The 27,479-nt window shown below is 35.6% G+C and overlaps 3 protein-coding genes across 3 annotated transcripts; 2 read left to right on the forward strand and 1 right to left on the reverse strand.

Moving 5' to 3' along the window:
- On the forward strand, positions 620-3,969 carry LOC104741700 (vacuolar-sorting receptor 6). Its single transcript, XM_010462605.2, has 11 exons — positions 620-1,288; positions 1,407-2,099; positions 2,184-2,342; positions 2,417-2,500; positions 2,584-2,660; positions 2,749-2,830; positions 2,939-3,021; positions 3,110-3,173; positions 3,258-3,386; positions 3,494-3,597; positions 3,709-3,969. The coding sequence occupies exons 1-11, from the start codon at positions 994-996 to the stop codon at positions 3,832-3,834; spliced, it is 1,896 nt and encodes a 631-aa protein (XP_010460907.1). The 5' UTR covers positions 620-993; the 3' UTR covers positions 3,835-3,969.
- On the forward strand, positions 6,476-8,570 carry LOC104741701 (mitochondrial amidoxime reducing component 2). Its single transcript, XM_010462606.2, has 8 exons — positions 6,476-6,647; positions 7,078-7,227; positions 7,310-7,486; positions 7,596-7,684; positions 7,753-7,817; positions 7,902-8,004; positions 8,095-8,205; positions 8,290-8,570. The coding sequence occupies exons 1-8, from the start codon at positions 6,488-6,490 to the stop codon at positions 8,413-8,415; spliced, it is 981 nt and encodes a 326-aa protein (XP_010460908.1). The 5' UTR covers positions 6,476-6,487; the 3' UTR covers positions 8,416-8,570.
- LOC104743668 (putative F-box protein At1g30930) lies at positions 11,200-12,191 on the reverse strand. The gene is made up of 2 exons (XM_010464721.1): positions 11,289-12,191; positions 11,200-11,223 (listed from the first exon to the last, which is right to left on the reverse strand). Exons 1-2 carry the CDS (start codon positions 12,189-12,191, stop codon positions 11,200-11,202), a joined length of 927 nt encoding a protein of 308 aa, XP_010463023.1.

Consider the following 27,479-nt stretch of genomic DNA (forward strand, 5'->3'; position numbering starts at 1 on the left):
ATTATAGATAGACATGGTCTCTCTGCTAAATAAAAAAATGCATGTTTGTAGACATTTCCGTGAATTTATATTTAAATAAACACATCATGACCTATAAAAAAACATATCATATTCTTTCTACCAAAAAAAAAGAAAACATATCATATTCATAGTCAGCCTGAAATAAATAATGGTAACGTTAACAATTAGGTTGGATAAATTAATGTTTGATTAAGCAACTATTCATGTCTCCTAGTAATTGTCACATCGTCTTTCGGATGATTCCAAAGTTTTCTAACTTAACCCATATGGCACTTCAATTACACTTCGCATTATAAAAGTCAATGAAGTAAGCATTGGTTTTGAAACTTTACTTATACTAGTAGATGTATGATTTTAACATAGGAAGTGTCCAAATAAAAATTTAAAACTTTGAACGTTACACCACCTTGATTAAGCTTCAAGATTAGAGCTTTGAAAAGAAAATAAAATGATAGGAACTCACGATTTGCCTTACATTCTAAGAAAACGTTTTTTTGTTTTTTCTTGTAAATTATTTAAAAATGAGAAAAGAGAGAGAAGTTTGTTGAATCAGTAGTTGCAAAGACATGGTTAGTTCCGCTGACTCTTTCAAGTCATCTTCTCTCCCGTTTACTTTACGCTCACATCTCTTTTTCTCGAGAAAATTCATCGAGAAAAAAAAAGAAGAAGAAGTCGAAAACAGAGAGAGGGAGAGATCTATTTTCTCTGAAACTCATTTCTTTCTTTCTTTCTTTCTCCATCTTCCTTTTAATTCCCTCACTTTCCAGGAAAAAAGAAAAGAAAAGAAAAATGAACAATCTAACTGTGTTTAAAATCTAAAATTTCTCGAGAAAAATTACAGAAAAAAAAACAGAGTAATCTATTTCCGGGGGAAAAAAATCATTACTTTCCGACTTGATTCCACTTTCTCAGGAAACAAACGTAAACCCATTCGAAACCCAAGTTTGCAAACTCTGTTTCTAATCAGAAACAATGTGTTTGATTCATAAAGGAGCCACCTTGGCTCTGTTTCTAGCGTTGACCATGGTGGTCAACGGAGTTTTCGGTAGATTCATCGTTGAGAAGAGCAGCGTGACGATTCTAAACCCTTTGGCAATGCGGTCTAAGCATGATGCAGCCATTGCTAACTTCGGCGTTCCTAACTACGGTGGTTACATAATCGGCTCCGTCGTTTACGCTGGTAAAGGAGCTTATGGTTGTGACTCTTTTGACAAAACTTTCAAACCCAAGTTCCCTCGTCCTACCATCTTAATCATCGATCGTGGAGGTAACTGTTTCTCTGTTTCATTCAAATTTTTGTTTCTGGTTAGAATAAGACTTGTCTCAATCTCAATTTAGTTTGTAGAAGAACTCAAAAAGCTTTGTTTTGTTTTGTTTTGCATTAGAGTGCTACTTTGCATTAAAGGTATGGAACGGTCAACAGTCCGGTGCAGCAGCAGTTCTAGTAGCTGATAACGTCGATGAGCCATTGATAACAATGGACTCACCTGAGGAATCCAAAGAAGCTGATGACTTCATAGAGAAACTCAACATTCCATCTGCTTTAATTGACTTTTCTTTTGCCAATACTATCAAACAAGCTCTTAAAAAAGGAGAGGAAATAGTCTTGAAGATAGACTGGAGTGAGTCATTACCTCATCCGGATGAGAGAGTTGAGTATGAGTTATGGACTAACACGAACGATGAGTGTGGTGCACGGTGTGATGAGCAGATGAACTTTGTCAAGAACTTCAAAGGTCATGCGCAGATTCTTGAAAAAGGAGGATACTCTTTGTTTACACCTCATTACATTACATGGTTTTGTCCTAAAGATTATGTTTCTAGCAATCAATGTAAGTCTCAGTGTATAAACCAAGGGAGGTACTGTGCTCCTGACCCTGAACAAGACTTTGGTGATGGATACGATGGGAAAGACATTGTTTTCGAGAATCTGAGACAGTTATGTGTTCATAAAGTAGCGAAAGAGAGTAACCGGTCTTGGGTTTGGTGGGACTATGTGACTGATTTTCACATCAGGTGTTCGATGAAGGAGAAGAAGTATAGCAAAGAATGTGCTGAGAGAGTTGTTGAATCTCTTGGTAAGAGACATTCATTATAATCGTTTTTTTTCACACCCGTTCTTTGCATTTTCGCAGTCTTGATTTTTTTCTCTTTATTTTCAGGTTTACCACTTGACAAGATCAAGAAATGTATTGGTGATCCTGAAGCTAATGTGGAGAATGAAGTTTTGAAATCTGAGCAATCCCTTCAGGTAGGACAAGGTGACCGCGGAGATGTCACAATTTTGCCAACATTGATCATCAACAATGCTCAATACCGCGGTTTGTTTCTTTCATTCTCATTGTAACATGTTTGTTTAGGTATCCTTAAGCTTATAATATTATTCATTGCTTAGGTAAACTCGAGAGGAATGCGGTACTCAAGGCTATATGTTCAGGATTTAAGGAAAGAACTGAACCAGGAATCTGTCTAAGTGGAGGTTAGAACCAATTCCCTTGTAAGCTGATCTTCTCGTGGTGATAGAATGAACTAAAGAAATATTTCTTTACATTGTTGAAACAGATATCGAAACAAACGAATGTCTTGAAGCAAATGGAGGGTGTTGGCAAGACAAGAAGTCTAATGTAACAGCTTGCAAGGTACTTTGATTAGAACGGATGAATTTTAGAGACTACTTTTTTCATAAATGATTTGGTAAATTTTACACATGAGTTTGGATTATGTCAGGACACATTTAGAGGAAGAGTCTGTGAATGCCCTGTTGTGAATGGTGTGCAGTATAAAGGAGATGGCTATACCTCATGTGAACGTATGTTCTTGAACTTCGACATTGATATCTTGTAGAAAACTTTCATTTATAAACTTTTTTGTGTTCTGCTTTGATAAAGAAGTCGTCTTTGGTTGAATGTTATAACAGCTTATGGTCCTGCGAGATGCTCAATTAATCAAGGAGGCTGCTGGTCTGAAACCAAAAAGGGCTTAACTTACTCTGCTTGTTCGGTTAAGTGACTTTACTTTTTGTTTTTTGGCTTTTTTCAGTAATAATGCCATCAAGTTTTAACAAATATTCTCTAACTGTTGAGTTCAGAACTCGGAGGCATCAGGATGTCGTTGCCCTCAAGGCTTTAAAAGAGATGGTCTTAAATGTGAAGGTGAAAACTTATATTTCCTCTAGACTTCAAAATCTCTCATCATGTTTTCTTAAACTGATTAGTCTTTTTATATATACTATATAGACATCGATGAATGTAAGGAGCAATCAGCTTGTCAATGTGATGGATGCAAGTGTAAGAACAATTGGGGAAGCTTTGAATGCAAATGCTCTGGAAATCGTCTCTATATGAAAGAACAAGACACTTGCATCGGTAAGTATCGAAATCAAACAATAAAAGATCTTTAACTTTGTCAGATTCTTTTGTAACTATCCAAGACTCATATCTTCATCATTTCTTGTATTTTTTGTTTCTCGCAGAGAGAAGCGGATCAAGAGTTGGGTGGTTCTTGACGTTTGTGATTCTAGCTGCGGTTGCAAGCATTTGTGTAGGTGGTTACGTATTCTACAAGTATCGTCTCAGGGTAATGTTTTTCACAATTTTGTTTCCCTTTGTTAATCATCATCATGAATCTCTCTTAAACTCTAATGATGATAGTTTTTTATATGTTTGTGTGTTAAATCCAAAAATGCAGTCTTATATGGATTCCGAAATCATGGCGATTATGTCTCAGTACATGCCATTGGAGAGCCAAAACACAAACGATCCAATGACTGGTGAATCTCAACAACAGCAGCTGAGATTAACTTCTGCAGCCTAAATTAATAATTCTCATTTTTATTTTATTTTCTATAGATGATTCCTTCTTGTGTTAACCAACACTCAAGTAAAAGTATTCATAAAGAGCTAAAGATGAAAATTTTGTTTTATCCTGAAAAAGACTTCTTTTGGGTCATTTTTACTCGTTCTTTAAAAAATGAACGACAAAGGAAGAGGATTACCAAAGCTTCTAGATGACCCCCAAAAGAAGCAACCACATCAAATATATGTATTAAAAAGCTCATTTAATATTAGAACTGCAGAGACATGGATTTTTTTTAAAAAAAAATGAAACTTGATTAATCAAAAAAACTCAAAAACTTGGTTCAGCTCTCCACTGGCCTCTCTCTAACTCTCTTATTCTTCATCATATTCATATACATATCAATATCTATATCCTTATCCGTAGTATGAATATATATCCATATCCGTAGTAGGGATATTTATATCCGTAATTTGGATATCTAAGTCCGTATCCGAAATATGGATATCCATATCCGTAGTATGGATATCCGTAGTATGGAAGTCCGTGTCCGTAGTATGGATATCCGTATCCGTATTCATATGGATATCCGTATCTCATATGAAATATATTTATTAAATTTCTATAAAACTTGAAAAATATTAAACATATATATCTGTGAACATAAAAAACACAACCATCAAAATAAAAACTTATAATAAAAAAGTAATATGGTAAAAGACTCAACTTTAGTTAAAAATTATTAAATGAAAAGTCATAATGAATCGAGGCAACTCTACTTGTATTGAGACAAAATATTAATTTTTTAAATAATTTGTATGTATTATAAGTATAAGATATTGTATGAAAAATTATGGTAAAGAGTAACAAACATCATAACAGTAATTGATATTTGTATTACTCATAAACAAATATTATGAAGAAGTGATCCTAAGTGAGAATATCAATAATAAGTAAATACAATTTTCTGATAAAATAATTTAAAAATAAAATAAATTTCATCTTGAGTGAAAATTTATCAACCAATAATTATAATAAAAATACACAACTTCTAAAAATAAAAGATAAAATAGTTAAATCTTAGAAAACACATATTTACAAAAAGTTACAAAACCTAAAGTTGATTAAATTTCTATATTACTATAATCATTTCTAAAATCTTTAGTTAGATTATAGAATAATGTTGGATATTGAATTTTAAAATTCATATTATTTAGATTCATCATTATTCAAAAGAAGAGAACTTCTCGTTCCATAACTAATGAATTAATTTTAAATACAACTTTTCGTTCTAATAGTTATGTTGACAAAATATATATATATATATATATATATATATATATATTGTTCAAAATACATAAATATTTAGATAAACATAACTATTGGAAAAGTTGGAAATAAGATACGGTGAAAAGATATAACTCCACAATGTACGGAAGCAACCATATGATTTTCTTTTATGGTAGATGACACAACTCTACAATGAATAATCGCAATATGATTTTTTTAAAAAAATAGAAAAAAATTATTTAACGAAAAGGTAAATGAAAAATCGCAATGTTAGTGGTATTTATTCAGATTGTTATTATTATATAGATTAGTAGGATATCTCACTCTCTCAAGCCCTTGAATTAAAAAAGAAAGATACCCGCCTCCTCTCTTGGGAAGCTAAAAGACAAACATGATCTAATGACCATTGTAAATCTCAAAATCAACAGGTGATAAATTCTGCAGCTAAAATTTATATTTTCACTTGTTTCGTTATAGATGATTTCTTGTTGTATTAACCCTCAAATAATGTATTCATATTTGCCTATGGCAAAATCAATCACATGACATCCCTCCTTCCGTCAAGCAAGCTCTCTCTTCCATCTGAGTTGTTCTCAATCACGTCAACTCCAGTTAGTCTTTCTTACCTTCTATCTCAGAAATGTATAGTAGAAGTACAAACACTGATATTCAGATTCAAATGGTTGTGTTTTTTTTTCTTTTGCTTAATTAACCATACGAGCATTTATTTCACGTCTTTAGGTTTAGAAAGAGGAGAAGCTAGCCACGTTGTGTTTTCGTGGATAATTAGTAATCAACCTCCGGCTTATCTAATGTGCATCTCTCGTGACAAAATAAGATCTCATGATCATGAAGTGAGAGGATGTATAACACTCTTCTGGCACATTCTCAACATCCTTCATACTCTTTGGTTGATTCAGCAAAGACCACATGGCTCTAGAAAAGCATCTTGGAAGAACCAAAAATATATATAACCAGCCAAACTTTGACCCCATCTTCAGTAAGATGTACAACCATAATTAGTATCATAAGCGTGATATTATTACTAAGATATCTCACTCTCTCTCAAGCCCTTCAATAAAAAAAGAAAGATATCTCAACATCAACAGCTGAGATTAACATGCAACTTCAATTTATAGTTTGGGTTTTATTTTTATAAATGATTTTTAAAGTATTCATAAAGAGCTAAAGATGAAATTGGTCATTTTTACTCTTTCTTTTGGTTGTAAATATTACTCCCAACGGAAAGTGGTAAACTTTCAACGGAGTATAGAAGGTTAGATTTTAAATGGAAAGTTTTGTTAAAAACCAAAGTTTGAGACTTTAGTCGAAGGACGTAAGAAATTTGGGGTCATAAATGAATTTCTGGTAAATGTAAGATATGTTCGTCGGAAGGTGGAGAATGCAAGAGAGAAAACAAGAGATGGAGAACGCTTTGTCGCCGGCGAGTGAAGTGGCCGCAAGAGTATCTTCTCTGTTCGTTTATCCGATCAAATCATGTAGAGGGATTTCTTTATCTCAGGCTGCTCTCACTCCCGCTGGTATAAACTAGTATCTTCTTCCCTTTTTGAAATATCCTAATTTTTTTTTATTTGTTTCAATTTCGATTTTTCCTTTTTGGGTTTCATATGAGAGGTATTTCTTCATGTGGGTTTAAGTTATTGAACGATATCTTCCCGTAGTCTGTTTTTTAAGGGCTCATCATGAATCAGTGACACTGCTTGTTTGCTTCAGTTTCAGATGTTGTGCTCTTGTTGATGGGTTCTTGATATAGTTAATGAAACTTGTGAGTGTTCTAAGTAGTCCTTGGGGTGTGACTCTGGATGTTCTGTAAGTGGGGGATTTTTTGATTTTTGTGCTGTCCTGCAATGATGCTCTAAAAGTATTTTATAAGCTGTTGTCATTGTTGTGTGATTTGTTGGGTGGGGAAAAGTAGAAAAGCTAAGTTTTTTTGGGGGTTTGGTTGCTTAGGATTCCTATGGGATCGGAACTGGTTGATTGTGAACGATAAAGGAAGAGGATTGACTCAAAGAGTGGAACCAAAGCTTGCTTTGATTGAAGTAGAAATGCCTAAGCATGCCTTTGCAGAGGATTGGGAGCCCAACAAGAGCTCTAACATGGGTCAGATTGTTTGTTTTTAGTCTTCTTCTATAACTGGCTTTTCTTTTGTCTTTTTTCTCATCTTTTGGCTGTGTTTTTGCAGTGGTTAGAGCTCCTGGTATGGATGCCCTTAAGGTCTCCCTAGCTAAACCCGACAAAATAGCAGACGGTGTCTCAGTTTGGGAGTGGTCTGGCTCCGCACTAGATGAAGGAGAAGAAGCATCTCAGTGGTTTACAAATTTTGTTGGCAAGCCTTGTCGACTTGTTCGATTTGATTCAGGTTTCATATACGTCTTTCCTGTCTTAATTAGTTAATCTTACAGCTTGACTCCTTTGAAACATTTTGGCATGTTTAATCACGAGTCACATGTTTGCTGTTATATTTGCAGCCTCTGAGACTAGGCCTGTGGATCCAAATTATGCTCCAGGTCACATTGCGAAGTTCTCAGATATGTATCCATTCTTGCTCGCATCACAGGTCTGTGGATCAAATTCGATTTCTTTCTTTCGGTTCTGCTTTTACATAGTCTCTCGTGCTATTTCCAGGGTTCGCTTGATTCCCTGAATAAGCTTCTCAAGGAGCCTGTACGGATCAACAGATTTAGACCCAAGTATGTTCAAAGGAAAGTCCTCAGTGTTTTTATTGCTTTGTTGTAACAACACTTCTTGATAGCTCTAACTTGAAAATGTTACAGCATCTTTGTTGATGGATGTGAACCATTTGCTGAAGACTTATGGACAGAGATCCTTATAAATGATTTCACCTTTCACGGTGTGAAGTTATGTTCCCGCTGCAAGGTATATCAAAACCTTGTCGTAGTTCAAAACTCCATGAATCTTTTGTTTTGTTCTCTTAAAGGATAAGCTTTTTAATTTGTCCATGATCAGGTACCTACGATTAGTCAAGAAACTGGGATTGGAGGTCAAGAGCCGATTGAGACTTTGAGAAATTACAGGTCAGACAAAGTTTTACAGCCAAAGAGGAAACCACAGGGAAAGGTAAAGACCGTGGTCCGGGTGTATCATCATAATAACAAAATGAATATGAGGGTTTTGAATGATAGATATGAAAATGATATGCAGATATACTTTGGGCAGAACATGGTTTGGAAAGATCGTCTCGGCGATGGAATTGGAAAAACAATTGAAATTGGTGATCCCATTGTGGTCCTTGGAAAACTGTCGTCTCCTGCTGAAGCAGCAACTTGATCCAAGAAACTTGCAGCTTAAGTATATAATTGTGAATCTCTCTCTCTTATCTTGTTCTAACCGTTCACTTATAATTGTATACTTATCCTATACTTCAAAGTATAACATTATACCTTCTAATTTTTTTTGTAGCACTATCAATGCATATTGATGCTTACCTTGTTCATAAAAAAACAAAATTTCATGTACAAAGTAACAACTCAAAATTCTCAACTGAAATCACTATCTTTCGGCTTCACTCTCTGCTATGGTAATCACATGACTCATATAGATCGATTTGTCTCAGTTGAGGAGCTCGAAACCTAGTAGCTTTATCACTTTTTACTCGAAACCTAAAGCATGAGTTCAAATTCATTTTATTTATATTGTAATTTTTATATAAAATATAATTTATGTGATTGTTTTTAAAAGTTTTTGGATAAAACATTATGCTGGATAAATACGATGGCTTGAAAAAAGATACATATTTTGTAAGTTTTATATTGATAATGATTCTAGATAATTATCCGTGCTATAAAACTGGTTAAATTTTATTTTATACAAAATTTTGTATATTTTCGATTTTAAAATAAATTTTTAATATGTTGTATTAGATTATATATGTAAAGTTATTTCAATACTGTATATTCTACATTATGATTTGAATGTCATTATAAGACATAATTTTGTAAATTTGAATTTAAATATTCAAATTTTGACCCGTTATTCAGTAAAATTTTTAATTCAATAGATATTATTTCTAAAGAATAATATTACTAAATCTTGAATACTTTATAGATTGAACAATTTATATTTGTTTTTAAAAATTCAACTTATGGTATATCCGGAAATAAAACTATTTTTTAATTATAATAAATAATATGATAATTTATTTGTTTCACAAAATAGACTCATATATAAAAATGAGACGTGAAGTATAATGATAATTAGCAAATTAATATGTTAAGTTATATAACAAAATATTTTATTTGATGAATAATTTAATAAAGGAAATTAATATGGTAAGTTAGATGATATCAAATTTATATGCTGACAACAACTTGAGAGAACCAAATAACTCCATCTCTCTCTTGAGTTTGTTGAGTTTCCCCGAGTGACACGTTGGGAGCACCTCGTTGGTCGTATCCCGCTGAGGCAAGCAATAACAAACGATGCAATCTACTTCTTTCTTCATCATGCATGTGATATAATACAAAAGACACAAACACACAAAAGGAATTTGAATGCATCAGCACTTGTTTTTCTTCATTAATTATACGCATACGTACACATCTTTCATATTCCTTTTAATTTATCCTACCATTACTCTAACTACAACAACAGATTTTGGCGATGCATGTTTAATCACGAGTCACATATTGTTTGCAGCCTCTGAGACTAGGATAGTGGATCCAAATTAAGCTCCAGGTCACATTGCGAAGTTCTCAGATATGTATCCATTCTTGCTCATATCACAGGTCAGTGGATCAAATTCGATTTCTTTCTTTCGGTTCTGCTTTTACATAGTCTCGTGCTATTTCCAGGGTTCGCTTGATTCCCTGAAGAAGCTTCTCGAGGAGCTACATAACGTGTAACACAGCCAGTTATGGCTAACACTTGTTGTTTGTTTGTTTTTTTCTTGTCATCAGAGAGAATCCTCTGTTTTAGTCGCAGACTCTGTTTCAGATGCAGAGTTCAATAAAATTCAATATGCTTATACTAATACTTGTTAACCTAGTAATGATTCAGATTCATACTCAAACTATCACTGAATCTATAAATTCACGGGCATGAAAGTTTTTTTTTTTTTTTCCGAGAGTTGAAACAAACATTTCTATGGATATTTATGGAGTTGAAGCCATAGAAATAGATTCCAACTCCTTCACATCCTCAGATCATTCTTGTCAATGTTTTTGTAACTGTGCCATTAACCTTTTTGCCTGCGTTTTCAGTAGTTAGAACTCCTGCTATGGTTTACAACTTTGTTGAGGGAGCCTTGTCGACTTGTTCGTTTTGAGATCAATAGTGATGGAATCTGATGAGTATTGTCCTCTCTTCATGATCATCGTTGTATTTGCTTAATTATCGGACGGATATAATACAAATTTAAAGTTCGATCGACCTAATTAGATCTCATTCATGGTGGGCGCTAACCTAGGCTCAAGAAGCATGGGCTTTAACCATTTAAAGTCTATGTACATAAGATTTTATTTCGTAGTAGTGACTATGTAACAATGGTTGCTGGAAGTTTTGCATTTCATAGATGTAACATCGACGAAAACTATCATCACAATTCTTTTTTTAGATTTAAAGTTATCTTATCTAATCGATTTCTTTCTTGCGGTTCTACTCTAAATATCCCCATAACGTTATCCAGGGTTCTCTTGATTCCCTGATGAATAAACTTCTCAAGGATGGTGCCGATTTAGACCCAAGTATGTTCAAAGGAAATGTGAACCAGTTCACCTAAGACTTCTGACAGAAAGATCCTTATAGAAAATATGCCAATATCACTTTCTATGGTGTAAATAAAAACTATGCTCTCATTGCAAGGTATATCAAACGCTTAGCCTATTTCAAAACTCCATGAGTCTTGTCTTTTATTCGTTGCTTAATTAAGGATCATTTTTTTTATTTGTCCATGATCAGGCAACCCACGATTAATCAAGAAAAAATATCGGATCAGACAGATTTAGAGCCAAAGAGGAAACCACAGGAAAAGATATTGTAAATCATAACAAATGAATAATCAGACTATTGATTAGGCGTTTTGATATATATTATGTCCATATGTGACAATTTTAGCTATAAGCCAGTCGAATGATAGTGCTAAACAAGACGTAAAAAAACACAAAAAACAAACTAAATAAAACAAAAATATATATAGCTAAGACAGCATAACGATAGAGAAGGTTAGCTGATAATCCGTACATGTTCTGCTCCTTGTTCTTCACGGATTGAGAAGAATTGGAGAGGTCGTGAGATGTACGCCGACGTCGTCGTGGTTTTGGCCTCTTGGGAACGAAATTTTGGACTAGTTTTAAAAGGCGTGGCTTGAGTTGCATTGCATCGTTAACACTAAGATCTTCTACATAGTCTACAAAGGCGTAAACTTTGGAATAACGATTGGCCCGAACACCTTGGATTTCAACACTCTGGAGAGTGTTCCTTTCCGGATTGAAGTAGACGACATAAAATGGAGTATTTGCATATTTCATTGACAAAACAATGTCACCGGTAGCAGTCATCCCAGCCAGAAATAAAGGACTTCCTTTATGTATAGCAGCATTACTCTCATCCCACAAAGTGTAGGCATATTTCGACCATTCCTGTTTATCAACATCCTCTAGAACCCACATACTCAACTCAACAAGATATCCATCATTAAGAGCAAAATTCTTCTTAATGTTAATCCCACCTAATTTCCCCTTATAGTTTATCAATCCATCAAAACAGCATTCTACGCCTATGTACTTGAATTTCTCATACCTAACATCAAAGCAAACTATCACATCATCATAATCAAGATGATTACCTTGATCAACTTGAGCTGAGTAATACAAAGCCCCATGGATGCAAATATTTTCCCCACAAGGAAGATGTATAAAAGGACACTGGATCGTCCTCCACCTCAGTTCCTCAGTTCCCAGTGTTAAGATATAATCACTTGAATAAGAAACACTAATGACCAATACCTTAAATTCCTTGTAAAGAGGATCAAACCCTAAATAGCTATGCCTAAAATTACCTCTAAGTTCAGGTAAGGTAACATACTGTCCTGTGAGAGGGTTACACATCACACGCTTTGCATCTTTATATTCCCTTGGGATGCAGATATTATGAAAATAGAAAAATCCAGAGGCATAGCTACAACCGTAATCGCTTGTGTCTATAAAGAAGTTGGTATGAAAATCAGTGGATATCAAGAAGAGTGGTTTAATGTTCTGATCTGGAGTGTGAAAAGTAACAGAACAGAGAGAAAAGTATCTTCAGGATGATTAAATCCAAACTCTTCCTCGGCTTTATTGACAAGAGTTTGAAACAAAGGCTGTGATATGCTCAAATTTAACTCTGAGCTATTCTTTCAAATTAAGAGATCAATTGTAGTACTTAGGGATCATATCCACAAAGAATCTAGATTCACACAATAGCTAAACCAAAATATTAATTTAAAAACAATGCAAAAACAGAAAATAAAAGAGTTGTAAATTCAGATGGATTAAACGCTAGGCCTAGGGAAATTCTCAGGAAATCATGGAAAATCAAATTAATTAATGAAGCAAGCAGGATTCAATAATTAAACATCGTTCTTGAACTCTAAACATAATTATAAAATAAATCAGTTCTCACTGCAAATTTTATCTAAATTTTAAAACCTGAAAATCCAAATCTCTTTGCAAAATTCAAGTTAAAAACCAGCAATAAAATCAAGTTTAGATAAGTTCACAAAATCCCTAAATCAAATCTCTTTGCAAATAGGTATTTTGCTCACCAAAGGTTTTTGTCAGGAAAATCAATTATATTCTCATATCAATCAATAATCCTAAGATTTAAATCCATATGACTAATCAAAGATCTAGCATTAAGAACAACCTATGGTGAAGAACAAGAAAGATAATGAATCCAAACAATTAATTAATCTAACAATCCATGAAATCCCTAGTGAGAAACCCTAAACCTAACAAGCAGATCTACTCAGACATAATCAATGAAACACAAATCATATTCTGAATAAATAGCATTAAGAGATTAAAAGAAGTAGAAAAGGAGTTCTGAATCTTCTTTGGAAGGAGTCTTGATTCTTCTCTCCAAAAACTCTCTAAATCTCTCAGGGTTTGCTCTCTCAAAAGTTGCAGAAAAATAAAGCTTAGGTCTAGACAATGACCATAAAAATCCTATATATATTCCTAAAACACGAATGGGGACTAATGATGCAAATATGGAAACTTTGGGGCAGATTTGTAAATCTTCAAAACTTGTGGGAAAACTTCTGATTTGTCTTGTGGATATTGCATCGATCGACACCATCACTTGCATCGGTCGATGCCTTCTCTGAATTCGTCTCCCAACTTTGCAGCTTCAGCCTCAATGCTTGATTAAGCTCCAAATCTTCCTATTTAGCTCCATTAAGCTCCCATCCATGCTAAAGCCTATAAACACTCAAAAGACTCTAAAAATACCAAAAAGACTCTATAAATAAGACTTATATCATGGCCAAAAAGACCTAAAAACCATGATATATCAACTCCCCCAGACTTAGTCTTTGCTTGCCCTCAAGCAAAACATAAACTTAGACCTGTGAAAGAGGTTTGAAAACGCATTAAATCATTTTCTTTTTAAAGTAATGCCATGATCATCCTAACCATAATTCATATGCTTAGCAGATAAATCCAAATCGAACCACCATGTACTTCTCCGTTGACTTTCATAGCATCCCAAATTCAAACCAAATTCCACTACTTCCTCCATTAAGCCTTCATCGGTGGGTCTTATCAATTTGATCAATGTCAAGAACCTTCTAGACTCATTCCCGTACAATACCATAACAAGCAAGATAATATATTGTACAACATGTGGTACTCTTTCTCTCCCCCAGACTTATTCTATTTAATCTTCCTTAGAGCTTTGCTTTGTTTTTTTTTTTTTTCTTTTTTTTTATCTTCTTCTTTTTTTTCTCTCAAAGTTGTAGGCGAATAATGGGATCATCGGTAATTTACATATCCCTCGATTCCAAGCTTTGTGTGATCATTTGACTCAAGAGTAGAATAATGAGGTCATAGGTAATTTACCTACCTCCCTAAACTGATCAAAATCATCTCATCTTTTATTCTTCTTTTTTTTTTAAACAAAGCTCTCAGAAAAAATATTTCAAACTTTAAATAAGGGAAAGGAGTACCATTTTCTTTTCTGAAATCTTACTTGTCAGGTATGAACAAGGAGTCAAGCTCTATGAACATCAATCTCCTTGATGAGTTAAAAAGAAAAGTACAGAAATTACCTCAGCCTTTTATGGATTCTGTTGGAAATTCGGATGTCTCTGGTTTACTGGTCAGCCATTGGATTTTTCATTAGTTGGATTCTGGATTCAATCTGCAGCATTAATCAACCAAGGCAGTACACTAAAAAGAAAAATCATAGTTCCCAACAAAAATTTTGACTCAATAAAACAATTTTTTTTTCTGACACACAAAAACAAAAACCTACTTAGTAACTGCCTCCCCCAGACTTAAACAACACTGTCCCCAGTGTTATTAAGTAAGAGATTGGCGAAGAAAAATAAACAAAAACGAATAAGTATTGAAATTGTGAACAAAATCGTGTTACCAAACGGGATGTTCTGTGTCGACCGATGCTGATGATGTGTCGGTCGATGCACTCTGCAGATGCAGAGAATTCGAACATTACTCCTGAGTTAGCTGCGATTAATTTGTGTTCCTCTCACTCTTGGATGGTAGCACTGCGAAGAATCACTCAAACACAAGATTAAACGCAACATGATAAATAGAAGTTCATAATTCAATACAAATTCAAACTGACTCAAAGAAAGAATAAAAATGACTCAAAGTGGAAAAGAAAAACCTATGAGTGGGTTGCCACCCACTAAGCGCTTGTTTTCAGTCATTAGCTTGACTATGTCGAATCTCAGGCATCCAGTGGATCGGAACAAGGCAATGAATGCTTCCGAGAGAATGTCCTCTTCATCCAAGGTGGAGTGTAGGCAGTAGGTGCATGAGATCTGCCAAGGATGTGAGGAACAAGACCAGGGCGGGACTTAGGGACGAGTGGCTTTCTTTTAAGTCCTGCAAAATCATCAACAAAATAAACAAGCGCTCTACGATAATCTCGTGGCTTGGTTAACTGCAAAACAGCTTTTGTACCTTTGAAATTCTTATTGATGATAGGAGAAGGTTTGGGTGAGGAAGATGCATACCTAGGCCTTACCTGTGGGTTCTGGACTGTGGAATGGAGAGGTTTCAGCTTTACAATTGGTCTAGGAATTGAAGCTAAGGAATCAACTCGAGAATCTTCGGTTTTAGACAAGTTCAAACCGATTCTGGAAGCTGTGTCGATTGATGCTACAGCTGCATCGATTGATGTTGTGTCTGCTACTCGTGTCTCTTTAACGATTCTGCAACTTTCCTCAGTAATTTTCTCAACAGTCTCCATCTCTTTGACATACCCAGCAGTAATGTCTTCATGAAGCTCTATGATCGGATCAGAAACAACCTCCACAAAAAATGTCTGACCATCGATAGTAGGAATCCTTCTCAGCTTGTCCATCTCAAAGTTCATGACCAAATCATCCACATTCAGAGATATGTGTCCCTTCTTAACATCAATGATGGCACCAGCTGTAGCCAAGAAAGAGCGTCCTAAGATGAGAGGATCACTAGACTCTTTGTCATATTTCAGTACCACAAAGTCAGTGGGAATCATGCAATCTCCAATCTTGATTGGAATATCCTCTAAGACACCTTCAGGAATTCTTTTGGACCGATCAGCTAAGATAAGAGATATCATAGTTGGCTTGAAATCTGTCATCCCAAGTCTCACAACAACAGAATGTGGCATCAAGTTAATACTAGAGCCGAGATCGCAAAGAGAGTGAGCAAACCGTGCTGTAGAGATAGAACAATCAAGTACAAAGCTTCCAGGATCTGGTAACTTCTCTGCAATCCTACTTTAATCACTGCACTTACTTCCTTAGATACAACCACTTCTTGCTTCCTATCCTTCTTCCTCTGTGGAGGCTGCTTCAACAGAATTGAGCTGACATCCTTTGTAAGCAGTGCTCCTTCCTCAGGACTCAATCCATTGGTGACCATTCTCTTGACATATCGCTTAATCCCAGGAGAAAACTTCACATCATCAACCAAAGGCATCTCTATCATCACCTTGTCCGTCATAGCCTTGCATCTACCTTCTTCAATCTCCTGTTTGGACCTCCTAGGTTTAGGAAATTGAACCTTAGGCTTATAAGCTTGCTCTAAATCAGGTGGAACTTGAGGAGAAACCGGAGCTGGTCGTGGGGGGTGTCGATCGATGCTGATGTTGTGTCGATCGACGCTTGACTGAGTAGGCATCGATCGATGCTGCTGCATATCGGTCGATGCAAGCTCTGCAAACGTATCATTGTCTTCTTCCTTCACCAAAATTGCATTGCAAGCATGCCTTGGATCGGTCTCTGTTCTTCTAGAAAGAAGTTCCTCTTGTCTTTTAACAGACCCAGCAGTCTAAATCACTTGATTCTCTAGCTTTTTGACATGAGTGTTTAATGCTTCAAACTTTCCAGTCAGTTCATTGTAGACATTATCAATCTTCCCATTGAATGTCACTGTCAACTTCTCTTGTCCTTGAAGAATCTGATCAAGCATGGCCTCCATTCGACTCTCAGAAGTCTGTGGAGGTGGAGACTGATAAGATGAATTACCATAGGTCCTTGTAAAGCCGGTGTTCTGTTGTTGCTTCTTGTAATCCGGCTTAGGAGTGTAGCTTGAAGAGTTCCCACTGTAAGGTCTGCTGCCCTGCTGGTTGCCAAATTTCTGTGTCTGATATCCAGCTCCATACACATAATTGACATCTTCTTCTATAGTCTCTGGCTTTGGCTCAAAAGTCTCAACATCTTCAGCAAAATGGACAGACTTCTTTCCCACAAGAAGATTGTGCACTGTATCCAGCTTAGCATTCACTGTAGCAAACTGATTTGAATCATGACCTTCATGTGCTCTTCTCCGCTCTAAGTCTGCATTCTTGGTATTGTTGCTTGATGCTAGCCTCTCTATCAACTTTTCAGCCTCATATGGGTACCTTGTCTTGAAGTTCCCATCACTAGCAGCATCCAAAGCCATCTGATACCTCCAGTCAATCCCGCTGAAGAAAATACTAATCAGCTGCACCTCTGAGAACCCATGATGCGGACAATCTCTCTGGTATGCCTTGAACTTTACCCAAGCAGCTTTGTAAGATTCAGCAGGTCCTTGTTTAAAGGTGGAGAGCTTAATCCTCAGCTCATCAGACATGGCATCATCATAGAAGTAGTTCAAGAATGCCACCTTGATGTCATGCCAGGTTGTCAGAGATCCCGGTTTGAGTTGCCTTAACCAATGAGAAGCTTCCCCAGCAAGAGAGTAGGGGAAAAGCTTGCAATAGTGATAAGTCTTTTGTGACTCCATTTGCCTTGATGCTTGTGACTATATCCTCAAAGTGCTTAATATGGTCTAGAGGCTTCTCATGCGGCAAGTTCTGGAATGGCCTTTGTCCAACAAGAGCGAAGTAGGCATGCTTCAGCTCAAAATCCTTCCTTGGGAAGGGAGGAGGGACTATTGCGGAGCGGTTCTCATAGAACAAGTCTGGTCTGTTGAAATCCGCAAGAGTTTTGACAAGCTCTCCATTGTCATCCCGTCACCTCTGAACATTCTCCGCATCGGCTCTGGCATTGCATCGATCGACACCAAGGTTGCATCGGTCGATGCCTTCCTGGTTGCGTCGATCGATTCCATCGTTGCGCCGATTGACGCCATGTGCATTCGCATCCACAACGACGAGTTCCTCTGGAATGACCCGTCCTTCAGCATCAAGTTTCTGGCCTTGATCGTTGTACACATTACCCTCTCGATCTCTCAAAACTCCAGCCTCATCAGGTCTCAATGATTGTATTGGCCATCTTCGCTGACTTGGCTGCTTTTGTGTTATCACACTCTAGTTGTCCTAACTCTTGGTTTGTAAGCTTAACAACTGGACCACTAGGATTTTTCCTGGTGCTAGGCTTAGGCATGTACTTGAAACACACAAGAGAAAAGAAACAAAAGCGTGTGAGTAAAATAGAAAAATAAAAATTTAGACAAAATCAAAGACTTTAATCTAATGGTGAATCAAAAGAGTCCCCGACAACGACGCCAAAATTTGATATACTCAAATTTAACCCTAAGCTACTCTCTCAAATTAAGAGATCAATTGTAGTACTTAGGGATCATATCCACAAAGACTCTAGATTCACACAATAGATTTAATAATCTTTTCATTATGCTAAACCAAAATATTAATTTAAAAGCAATGCAAAAACGGAAAATAAAAGAGTTGTAAATTCAGATGGATTAAACGCTAGGCCTAGGTAAATTCTCAGGAAATCATGAAAAATCAAATTAATTAATTAAGCAAGCAGGATTCAATAATTAAGCACCGTTCTTGAACTCTAAACACAATTATAAAATAAATCAGTTCTCACTGCAAATATTATCTAAATTTTAAAACCCGAAAATCCAAATCTCTTTGCAAAATTCATGTTAAAAACCAGCAATAAAATCAAGTTTAGATAAGTTCATAAAATCCCTAAATCAAATCTCTTTGCAAATAGGTATTTTGCTCACCAAAGGTTTTTGTCAGGAAAATCAATTATATTCTCATATCAATCAATAATCCTAAGATCTAAATCCAGATGACTAATCAAAGATCTAGCATTAAGAACAACCTATGGTGAAGAACAAGAAAGATAATGAATCCAAACAATTAATTAATCTAACAATCCATGAAATCCCTAGTGAGAAACCCTAAACCTAACAAGCAGATCTACTCAGACATAATCAATGAAACACAAATCATATTCTGAATAAATAGCATTAAGAGATGAAAAGAAGTAGAAAAGGAGTTCTGAATCTTCTTTGGAAGGAGTCTTGATTCTTCTCTCCAAAAACTCTCTAAATCTCTCAGGGTTTGCTCTCTCAAAAGTTGCAGANTAAAATAAATCAGTTCTCACTGCAAATATTATCTAAATTTTAAAACCCGAAAATCCAAATCTCTTTGCAAAATTCATGTTAAAAACCAGCAATAAAATCAAGTTTAGATAAGTTCATAAAATCCATAAATCAAATCTCTTTGCAAATAGGTATTTTGCTCACCAAAGGTTTTTGTCAGGAAAATCAATTATATTCTCATATCAATCAATTATCCTAAGATCTAAATCCAGATGACTAATCAAAGATCTAGCATTAAGAACAACCTATGGTGAAGAACAAGAAAGATAATGAATCCAAACAATTAATTAATCTAACAATCCATGAAATCCCTAGTGAGAAACCCTAAACCTAACAAGCAGATCTACTCAGACATAATCAATGAAACACAAATCATATTCTGAATAAATAGCATTAAGAGATGAAAAGAAGTAGAAAAGGAGTTCTAAATCTTCTCTGGAAGGAGTCTTGATTCTTCTCTCCAAAAACTCTCTAAATCTCTCAGGGTTTGCTCTCTCAAAAGTTGCAGAAAAATAAAGCTTAGGTCTAGACAATGACCATAAAAATCCTATATATATTCCTAAAACACGAATGGGGACTAATGATGCAAATATGGAAACTTTGGGGCAGATTTGTAAATCTTCAAAACTTGTGGGAAAACTTCTGATTTGTCTTGTGGATATTGCATCGATCGACACCATCACTTGCATCGGTCGATGCCTTCTCTGAATTCGTCTCCCAACTTTGCAGCTTCAGCCTCAATGCTTGATTAAGCTCCAAATCTTCCTATTTAGCTCCATTAAGCTCCCATCCATGCTAAAGCCTATAAACATTCAAAAGACTCTAAAAATACCAAAAAGACTATAAATAAGACTTATATCATGGCCAAAAACACCTAAAAACCATGATAGGCTGGTTCAAGTAAGAGATTGGCACAGTGCATCTTTCCTTCAAACATATGTTACTCCCAGGTTGAGCTAATTTTTTCCATGTGAGATTATTTTCTAGTTGATTGCGCTAAAAAAAATCAAAGCAAACAAGAATACAATAGAGAGGTCTTAAAAAATTTATAAACATTATTGGAGAAATGAAAAAAAAAAAAAGCTAAGCAAAAATAGGGGTAAAACCTACACAAAACCTGTAAATGAGTAGTCACACTAACGACCGAAGTACTATTATACATGAATTATCAGATAAGCCAACAAAAACAAATCAACACATGTCCTCACTCTGGAGGATGTCAGCTGCTTATTCTTCTTCACTGATGGAGTAGCTGTGGTTGTGGACCTTTTCCTGATGATATCTAGGCCTTGGTGTACTGAGCTTGACCTGAGTTGCTTTGCATTAAGATCCTCTACATAGCGAAAACTCTACTACCCTCCTCCAAACCTTGGATTTCAACACTTTGGATTTGTTTCGGGGTTGAAGTAGAAAACATAAAACGGTCTAGATGTACACTTCTCAGAGAAAAACAATTTCACATGTTGCAGTCACTCCAACGATGAAATCATAGTAGGGTAGACATATTTTGACCATTCAGTTTTGTCTACATCCTCTAGAACCCACTTACACAACTCAAGGTTAAACCTTCTACGAGGGTCACGATAAAATGTCTGATTCTGATAAGCCTCATCAAGTGTACATAAAAAGAAATGATAAGAAAGGAACACGTGCGAGTAAATAGCTCATCTTGTTCAGTGCTTATATACTTGTAAAGGAAGAAAAGAAGGTTTTATGTTGTTTTGTTGTGAAACAGAGTCTTATGTGACTTTGAGGAGACGGTTATGATCTAGCTGTGTTTAAAGGCCGATCTTGTTATCAATTGTAATAGTTTGTTCAGATAATAAAAGAATAGTTTTTTTCTTATTAGATTCACACCTAAATTACCCTTATAGTTTCTCAAAATCGATATATTAATGTCATGTACTTGATCGCGACCATGAAAGAAATTTACATCATTAAATTTGAATTTCTCAGACCTAACATCAAAGCAAACAATCACATCCTCACACTTTTCATCACCACCATCGGAAGTTTGAACAATTTTGACAGCAAAGTGATACAAAACCCCATTGATGCAATTATATTCCCTTAGCTTGAGAAGTAGGATAATGGGTAAAGGGACAATGGATCTTCCTCCATCCCATTTTTTCAGTTCCTACTGGAATTTTCATGACGATCAGAACACCATGGATAGGCAATGAACAATTCCTTGAATTGCTTGAACCGGATCATAGCCTAAAAAAGTTTTGTACCTCATCAAGAAAGGTAAGATGGCGTACTCTTGGGTGACAGGGTTACATAAGACAGGCACTGCATCCTCATCCTCCTCCTTTGAAATCTGCATGCTAGAAAAATAGATCAAACCAGTGGTAACGCAAGAAAACATCAGTTCCGATAATTAATGACATCAGTTGGGATGGAATCTGAATTTTCTCCTCTTTCCATGATCATTGTGTTTTACTTGGTTATCTGATGGGGAGAGAGAGTACAAAACATCCCATAGGGCAAACATCAGTTCGGTTTCGGTTTATAGTCATAAACCAATCAGTAACCTTTGTTATTCGGTTTTATTCGGTTCATTTAGTTCAGACTGAGTAAAACAAATCGATTTGACCTAAACGTACCATTACGTGTCTTCCAAGTTCCAAACTTGTTGTGGTTTCACGAAACTGTGGCGCTCTTTTATTCTCTAGGTATATTTGATGTGGTAGTCAATTTGTATGTATCACTTCTTGATAAAGAGTGGAATTAGCTTAGAGGATACAATTGTGAATGGTGGTCCTGCTATGGACGCCTACGTTGTAGACTTGTAGTTGTTCTCTGTTAAGAAACAGAGTAGATAAGAATAAGTTGGTATTTTTGATTATTGATGATTATTGGAATATGTTTTCTCTCAAGATAGTGAATCGTTTGGAATCTTATAACCAAGTTTTGTTATAAATGTTCGTGGGCATTACGTTTTCTGTTTGTTTCGTTCATCTCTAGATCCGAGAGTTCAAGATTCCAATTTCCAATAGTTGGAGAAGCAAGAATGTTCTATGATATTGTTGTAGCTCCAAGTTATACTGCTAATTAAGGTCTTAAGTCCTGAAAGAAAAATCAAAAATCTTGAGCTAGTCGATTTTATGAAAACACAATGTCGGTAAAACATTCACTTGCTTCAGATTTCCAAGTAAACGTGTAACACAATTAGGGCATGTAAGTCAAAACCAGAAAGAAAAAAAACAAGGCAAAATTGTAAGGTAAGCCAAACAGAGTGATATGGCTTGGTGGCTAACGCTTTTTGTAATATTGTATTTTTCACTTGTCATAAGAGAGATCCCCTGTTTTTAGTCGTAGACTTTGTATCAGATGCAGAGTTAAATAAAATTCAATATGCTTATACTAACACGTTCTAACCTAATAATGATTCAGATTAATATAAGTTCACATAAGAATTAAAAATTTTGAGAGTTGAAACAAACATTTCTATGATTCTATTTGGAGGATTGCCGCATTAGCTGAAGACATTATCACCTTTTATGGACATCAAAAGCTTGTCCTATTTCAGACTCCATGAATATTGTCTTTTGTTTCATTATTTAGAATCAGCTTTTTGATTTGTCCATCCACAGTTAATGAAGAAAATATTTCGGATCAGACAGATTTAGAGCCAAAGAGGAAACCACAGTGGAAATATATTGTAATCATAACAAATGAATAATCAGACTATTGATTAGGCGTTTTTTGATCTTATGTGTCCATATGTGACAAATTTAACTAAAAGCCAGCAGAATGATACTGCTAAACAAAACGAAAAACAAACAATAAAAAACAAAAAAATAAAATAGCTAAGCCAGCAGAGCGTAAGAGCAGGTTAGCTGATATTTCGTATTTGTTCGGCTCCTTGCTCTTCACAGATTGAAAAGAATTGGAGAGGTCAGCAGATGTATACCTACGTCGTTGTGGTTCTGGCCTCTTGGGAACTATATTTTCGCCTAGTTGTAAAGGGTTTGACTTGAGTTGCATTGCATCATTAAAACTAAGATTCTCTACATAGTCGTCTACAAAGACATTAACTCTTGAATGACAATTAGCTCCAACGCCTTGGATTTCAAAACTCTGGAGAGTGTTCCTTTCGGGATTGAAGTAGAAAACATAAAATGGATTAAATGCATAATTCGTTGACAAAACAATTTCACCTGAAGCAGTCACCCCAACAACAGAAAGATTGTCTTTGACCTTGACAACTTTACTCTCAGCCGAAAAAGAGTAGACAAGCCGAGGACCTGGTTAGAAACAACTCGGTGAAATCATGACGGTGAAATCCTGACCTGCTTGGAGCGGAGGATTTCCACAGCTTCGACACGCAGCGGCACCTACAGATTGATTTTGTAGTCAATCTCGAGAATATCTCGATGATGAGATCATTAGGAATGGGATCAAAAGTTTTTCCACTAACCATGATCGATCGAACAAGAGATACGTATAGTTTTGGATTAGTTTTATTAATAAAAGTTCGACCTAATTAGATGATATTTAAACAGTAAAACCTCTATAAATTAATAATGTTGGGACCAAGATATTTTATTAATTTATAGTGATATTAATTTATCTATAAATTAATAATTATTATTTTATCTATAAATTAATAATTATTATTTTATAGCGTAAATTAATAATTATTAATTTATAGGTATATGTTTAATTGTTTAATTTTTTAAAATTATGAATTGAGACAATCTTTGCAAAATAAGATTATGAAATTACAAATATTATAAATTAAAGAATATTGTAAATTTATGGTATTGGAATTGAATTTCAAATAATTAAATATTATTATAGAAAAGAAATTACAAATATTATAGACAAATTCACTTGTACACATGACATAAATATTCATATTTATGAATAAAATTATCAATTATTGTATTTTAATAGTCTATCAAACTATCAAAATGTAAATGATGCATATGTAGAAATTGAAAACTTTAAAATGTTTTAGCTGTTTTATGAAATGTTATAGAATATTTTATATCAGTATAGTTTGAAAATACAGTATAACTATTATTTTATAGATATGAGGTTTAAGAGAAACATATTTTATTATATCAACATATATATATATATATGTAAATTTACATGATTATTAATTTATGATATTATTGGGACCATATTTTATATGGGGATTTCAAAAAAATTATTATCTTATTATCTTATCAATTTTTGTTATTTTTTACACTGTCCCGATTTGGGACTATTAAAATTTATTAATTTATAGTGTTTATTAATTTATAGAGTATTAATTTATAGAGGTTTTACTGTATATCTAATTAGGAGAGGAATGGTGACTTGAACTTATTTAGAGATTGGCACTAACCTAATTAAGGCCCAAGAAGCATCGGCCTTTACATTGTCATCTTTATGAGTTTGCGTGATTATCAAGTTTTGGTATGAAAAGGATTACACTAGGTTTTGAACCAAACGAAAAAAAAATTGTAAGGTAAGCCAAACAGAGTGATATGGCTAGGTGGCTAACACTTTTTGTAATATTGTATTTTTCATTTGTCAAAAAGTAGTAATCTCCCTGAGATTAAACCACCATCACTCTCTCGAGGTCTACATTCAGTCATTATGTTTATACTCACGTCATAGGCATTGCTTGCTCCAAACTCTTTCACCCTTAGGTTGTAACCCTTGGGCCATATCGACCTTACTCTCAGACCAGCGTCTTCGGGTTATACCATATCACTCTTGGATCACCATCCTTAAGATCTCGGTATCAGGAGAACTACTCATCCCCTCAGGGAAACATCATCCCCTCTGCCACTCTCGGAATCCCTGGTCCCTCGAGCTATCAGTATTATGAGAAAACCACCATCCCCTCAGGAGCAACAATCCTTAAAGACTATAAACATCTTTCGACCAAAGATACTTCTCGTGGTACGAATATAACGTTACAATGTTACACCTGCCCACTCAACTTCTAATATCCAACAGGATTACCCACCAAACAGAGAAATATCTGCTTCAACTACATATGTCCATCTATCCGCCTCTCTATGTTCGATACCTTTCGCGAAGAATCTTGCACTGGTCATCTACCACTACTCCATCCTCCTAACATAGGATGGAAAGTCCTCAACATCCGCAGCCCTTGGCTGCACCCCGCCACATGCGGTACAACTGGAACCTGCACTGGTACCCCTCTCGGTAACCGCTCCAACAGTACGCCAACAAATCCGCCAAGCGATCATCTCGACCCTGGGCTCCACCTGCTGCAACCCCACACCTGGGTTCCCAGCACCCCCGACACGCTCATCGGCTAACCCCCTCTGGTCCCTCTTGATACGCTTGCGACCCTCTAACGTACCTCCCCGTAGAAATCTGGACCACACACTCGCTGGCCTCGGGACCCGTCCGACCATGACCACGAACATGTCCCCGTCCACGACCAACAACTCAACACCTTTAGCCAGTGCACTTCCAAGAACAGAGGCTAACAAGCAATCTTAACATAATATAAAAACACAAAAACCAAAACTCACCGTGGAATCACACTGTAGGCTCGAAGAGGATGTTCTAGGACTCCATGCCACACACAATTGACTAACTCACATAATCAATCAAAGCATGCAATCCCAACATCAACAACAGAAACCTAGTGAACCCAAACCTAGAACCGTAAGGGTTCTGATACCAAACTAAAACGACCGACCCGTTTTTTTATATAAATAATAAATAATAATAGTAAATACTCTACAACTAGTGGTCCAATACCCACTAGCCACCTAACCACAAACACATAAAACAGCCGATAACAATACCAATAAATAACCAATAATCCAATAACCAATATTAAACCATAAACAATATTCAATAACCAAACAACAGGAAAACATAAAACCAGCAACCTAGCAATGTTCTAATAACCCAATTCTAGCAACCTAGCAATGCCAGACAACAACCAATCGAGTCCCTAGAACATCCCCCTCTTCATTGCCTTGATTCCACGATAACACTTTGCCTTTACCTGCACCACAAATAAAATTGAGATGCATGAGTATTTGATAAACACTTAGTGAAGCAATTCTCCCATCTACTGGGCTATACACACAAGCAACTGTGATACCAATGTTCCTAACAATCAACAAACAAAGCATACAAACCAGGAAGACAAACATCATCTCGCTGGAAGGGAGGTGTCGACCGACACCAGCCAAGTGTCGACCGACACTGGCTCTTGGTGTCGACCGACACTGGCTCTTGGTGTCGACCGAGACTACCCCAGAGTGTCGATCGATGCCGCTTCACTGGTGTCGATCGACACTACCTCTGCAACTGCAATCCGCAAAAAGCCGAGAGTCAAATCTTGCTCTCAAACTCTACCAAAACGCCCAATACTCAAAACCCAAGCCATATACGTCCGTAAGAACCTGTAGCAATCAATACCAGCAAGAAAAATACACGAAAATAGCAACAAACAAGCAAGAACAAGGAATCACAGGCTTAGATCAACCATGGTCATGCACTCACCTTTTTGCAGGAAGATTCTGACCAACAACAACGAATCTAACCCTCCTAGCAAGCTTCTATCTCCTTCCTAGTCTTGGATCTCTCAAGAACCGCCAAGAATCTCACCAATCTCTTCCCAAAAGCTAAAGAACACTTTTTCTCTCTTTGTTTTCTCAAAAACGACGTGAGACAAAACAAAACACGACTTACGTCGTTTTCTCACTTTAATATCTCGGTTCAATGGTTTTTTTTAAACCAAACCAAACCAAATCGATCAACAAATCAATCTGGTCAAACCAAAAAGTATTTGTGTCGACCGACACCACCCTTGATGTCGATCAACACCCACCCCCAAAACGCAGTTTTTTTGTTTACGGGTGTTACATGTTGACCCAAAAAAATGGAAGATTAATATTATGCATATTATTTTTCTAATACTATAAATTTATTGTAGAAGTTTTAGATTGTTTTATTTAATTTATATATTCATCTTTGAATTATTTGAGATTCATACATTACCTTGCTTATAATTTTCTATTATTTCATTAATTATGTCAAATTAATTTCTTCTAATTTCTCAATTTTGATTGGTCGGTCATAGATCATTTTTTTTTAGCAAACATAATTGTTACCATTCGTTTAATCTCAAAAGGAGATACAGAGGAGAAGAACATCAACCTAATGGTTGGAAAAAATAGGATAATCAAACACAAGTCTACAATAAACATAAATATGGAAAAACATTGTTCTGCATATGGTTCTGCACATTTTATCAGCGTTGTTATCCTCATTGAGAGCAAGGGGATTCTCCTCCTCTTCACCTCCAATGTATAAGAACTCACACCCCATGTTCGTACG

Source organism: Camelina sativa, chromosome 14 (assembly GCF_000633955.1).
Source record: "Camelina sativa cultivar DH55 chromosome 14, Cs, whole genome shotgun sequence".
NCBI classification, from domain to species: domain Eukaryota; kingdom Viridiplantae; phylum Streptophyta; class Magnoliopsida; order Brassicales; family Brassicaceae; genus Camelina; species Camelina sativa.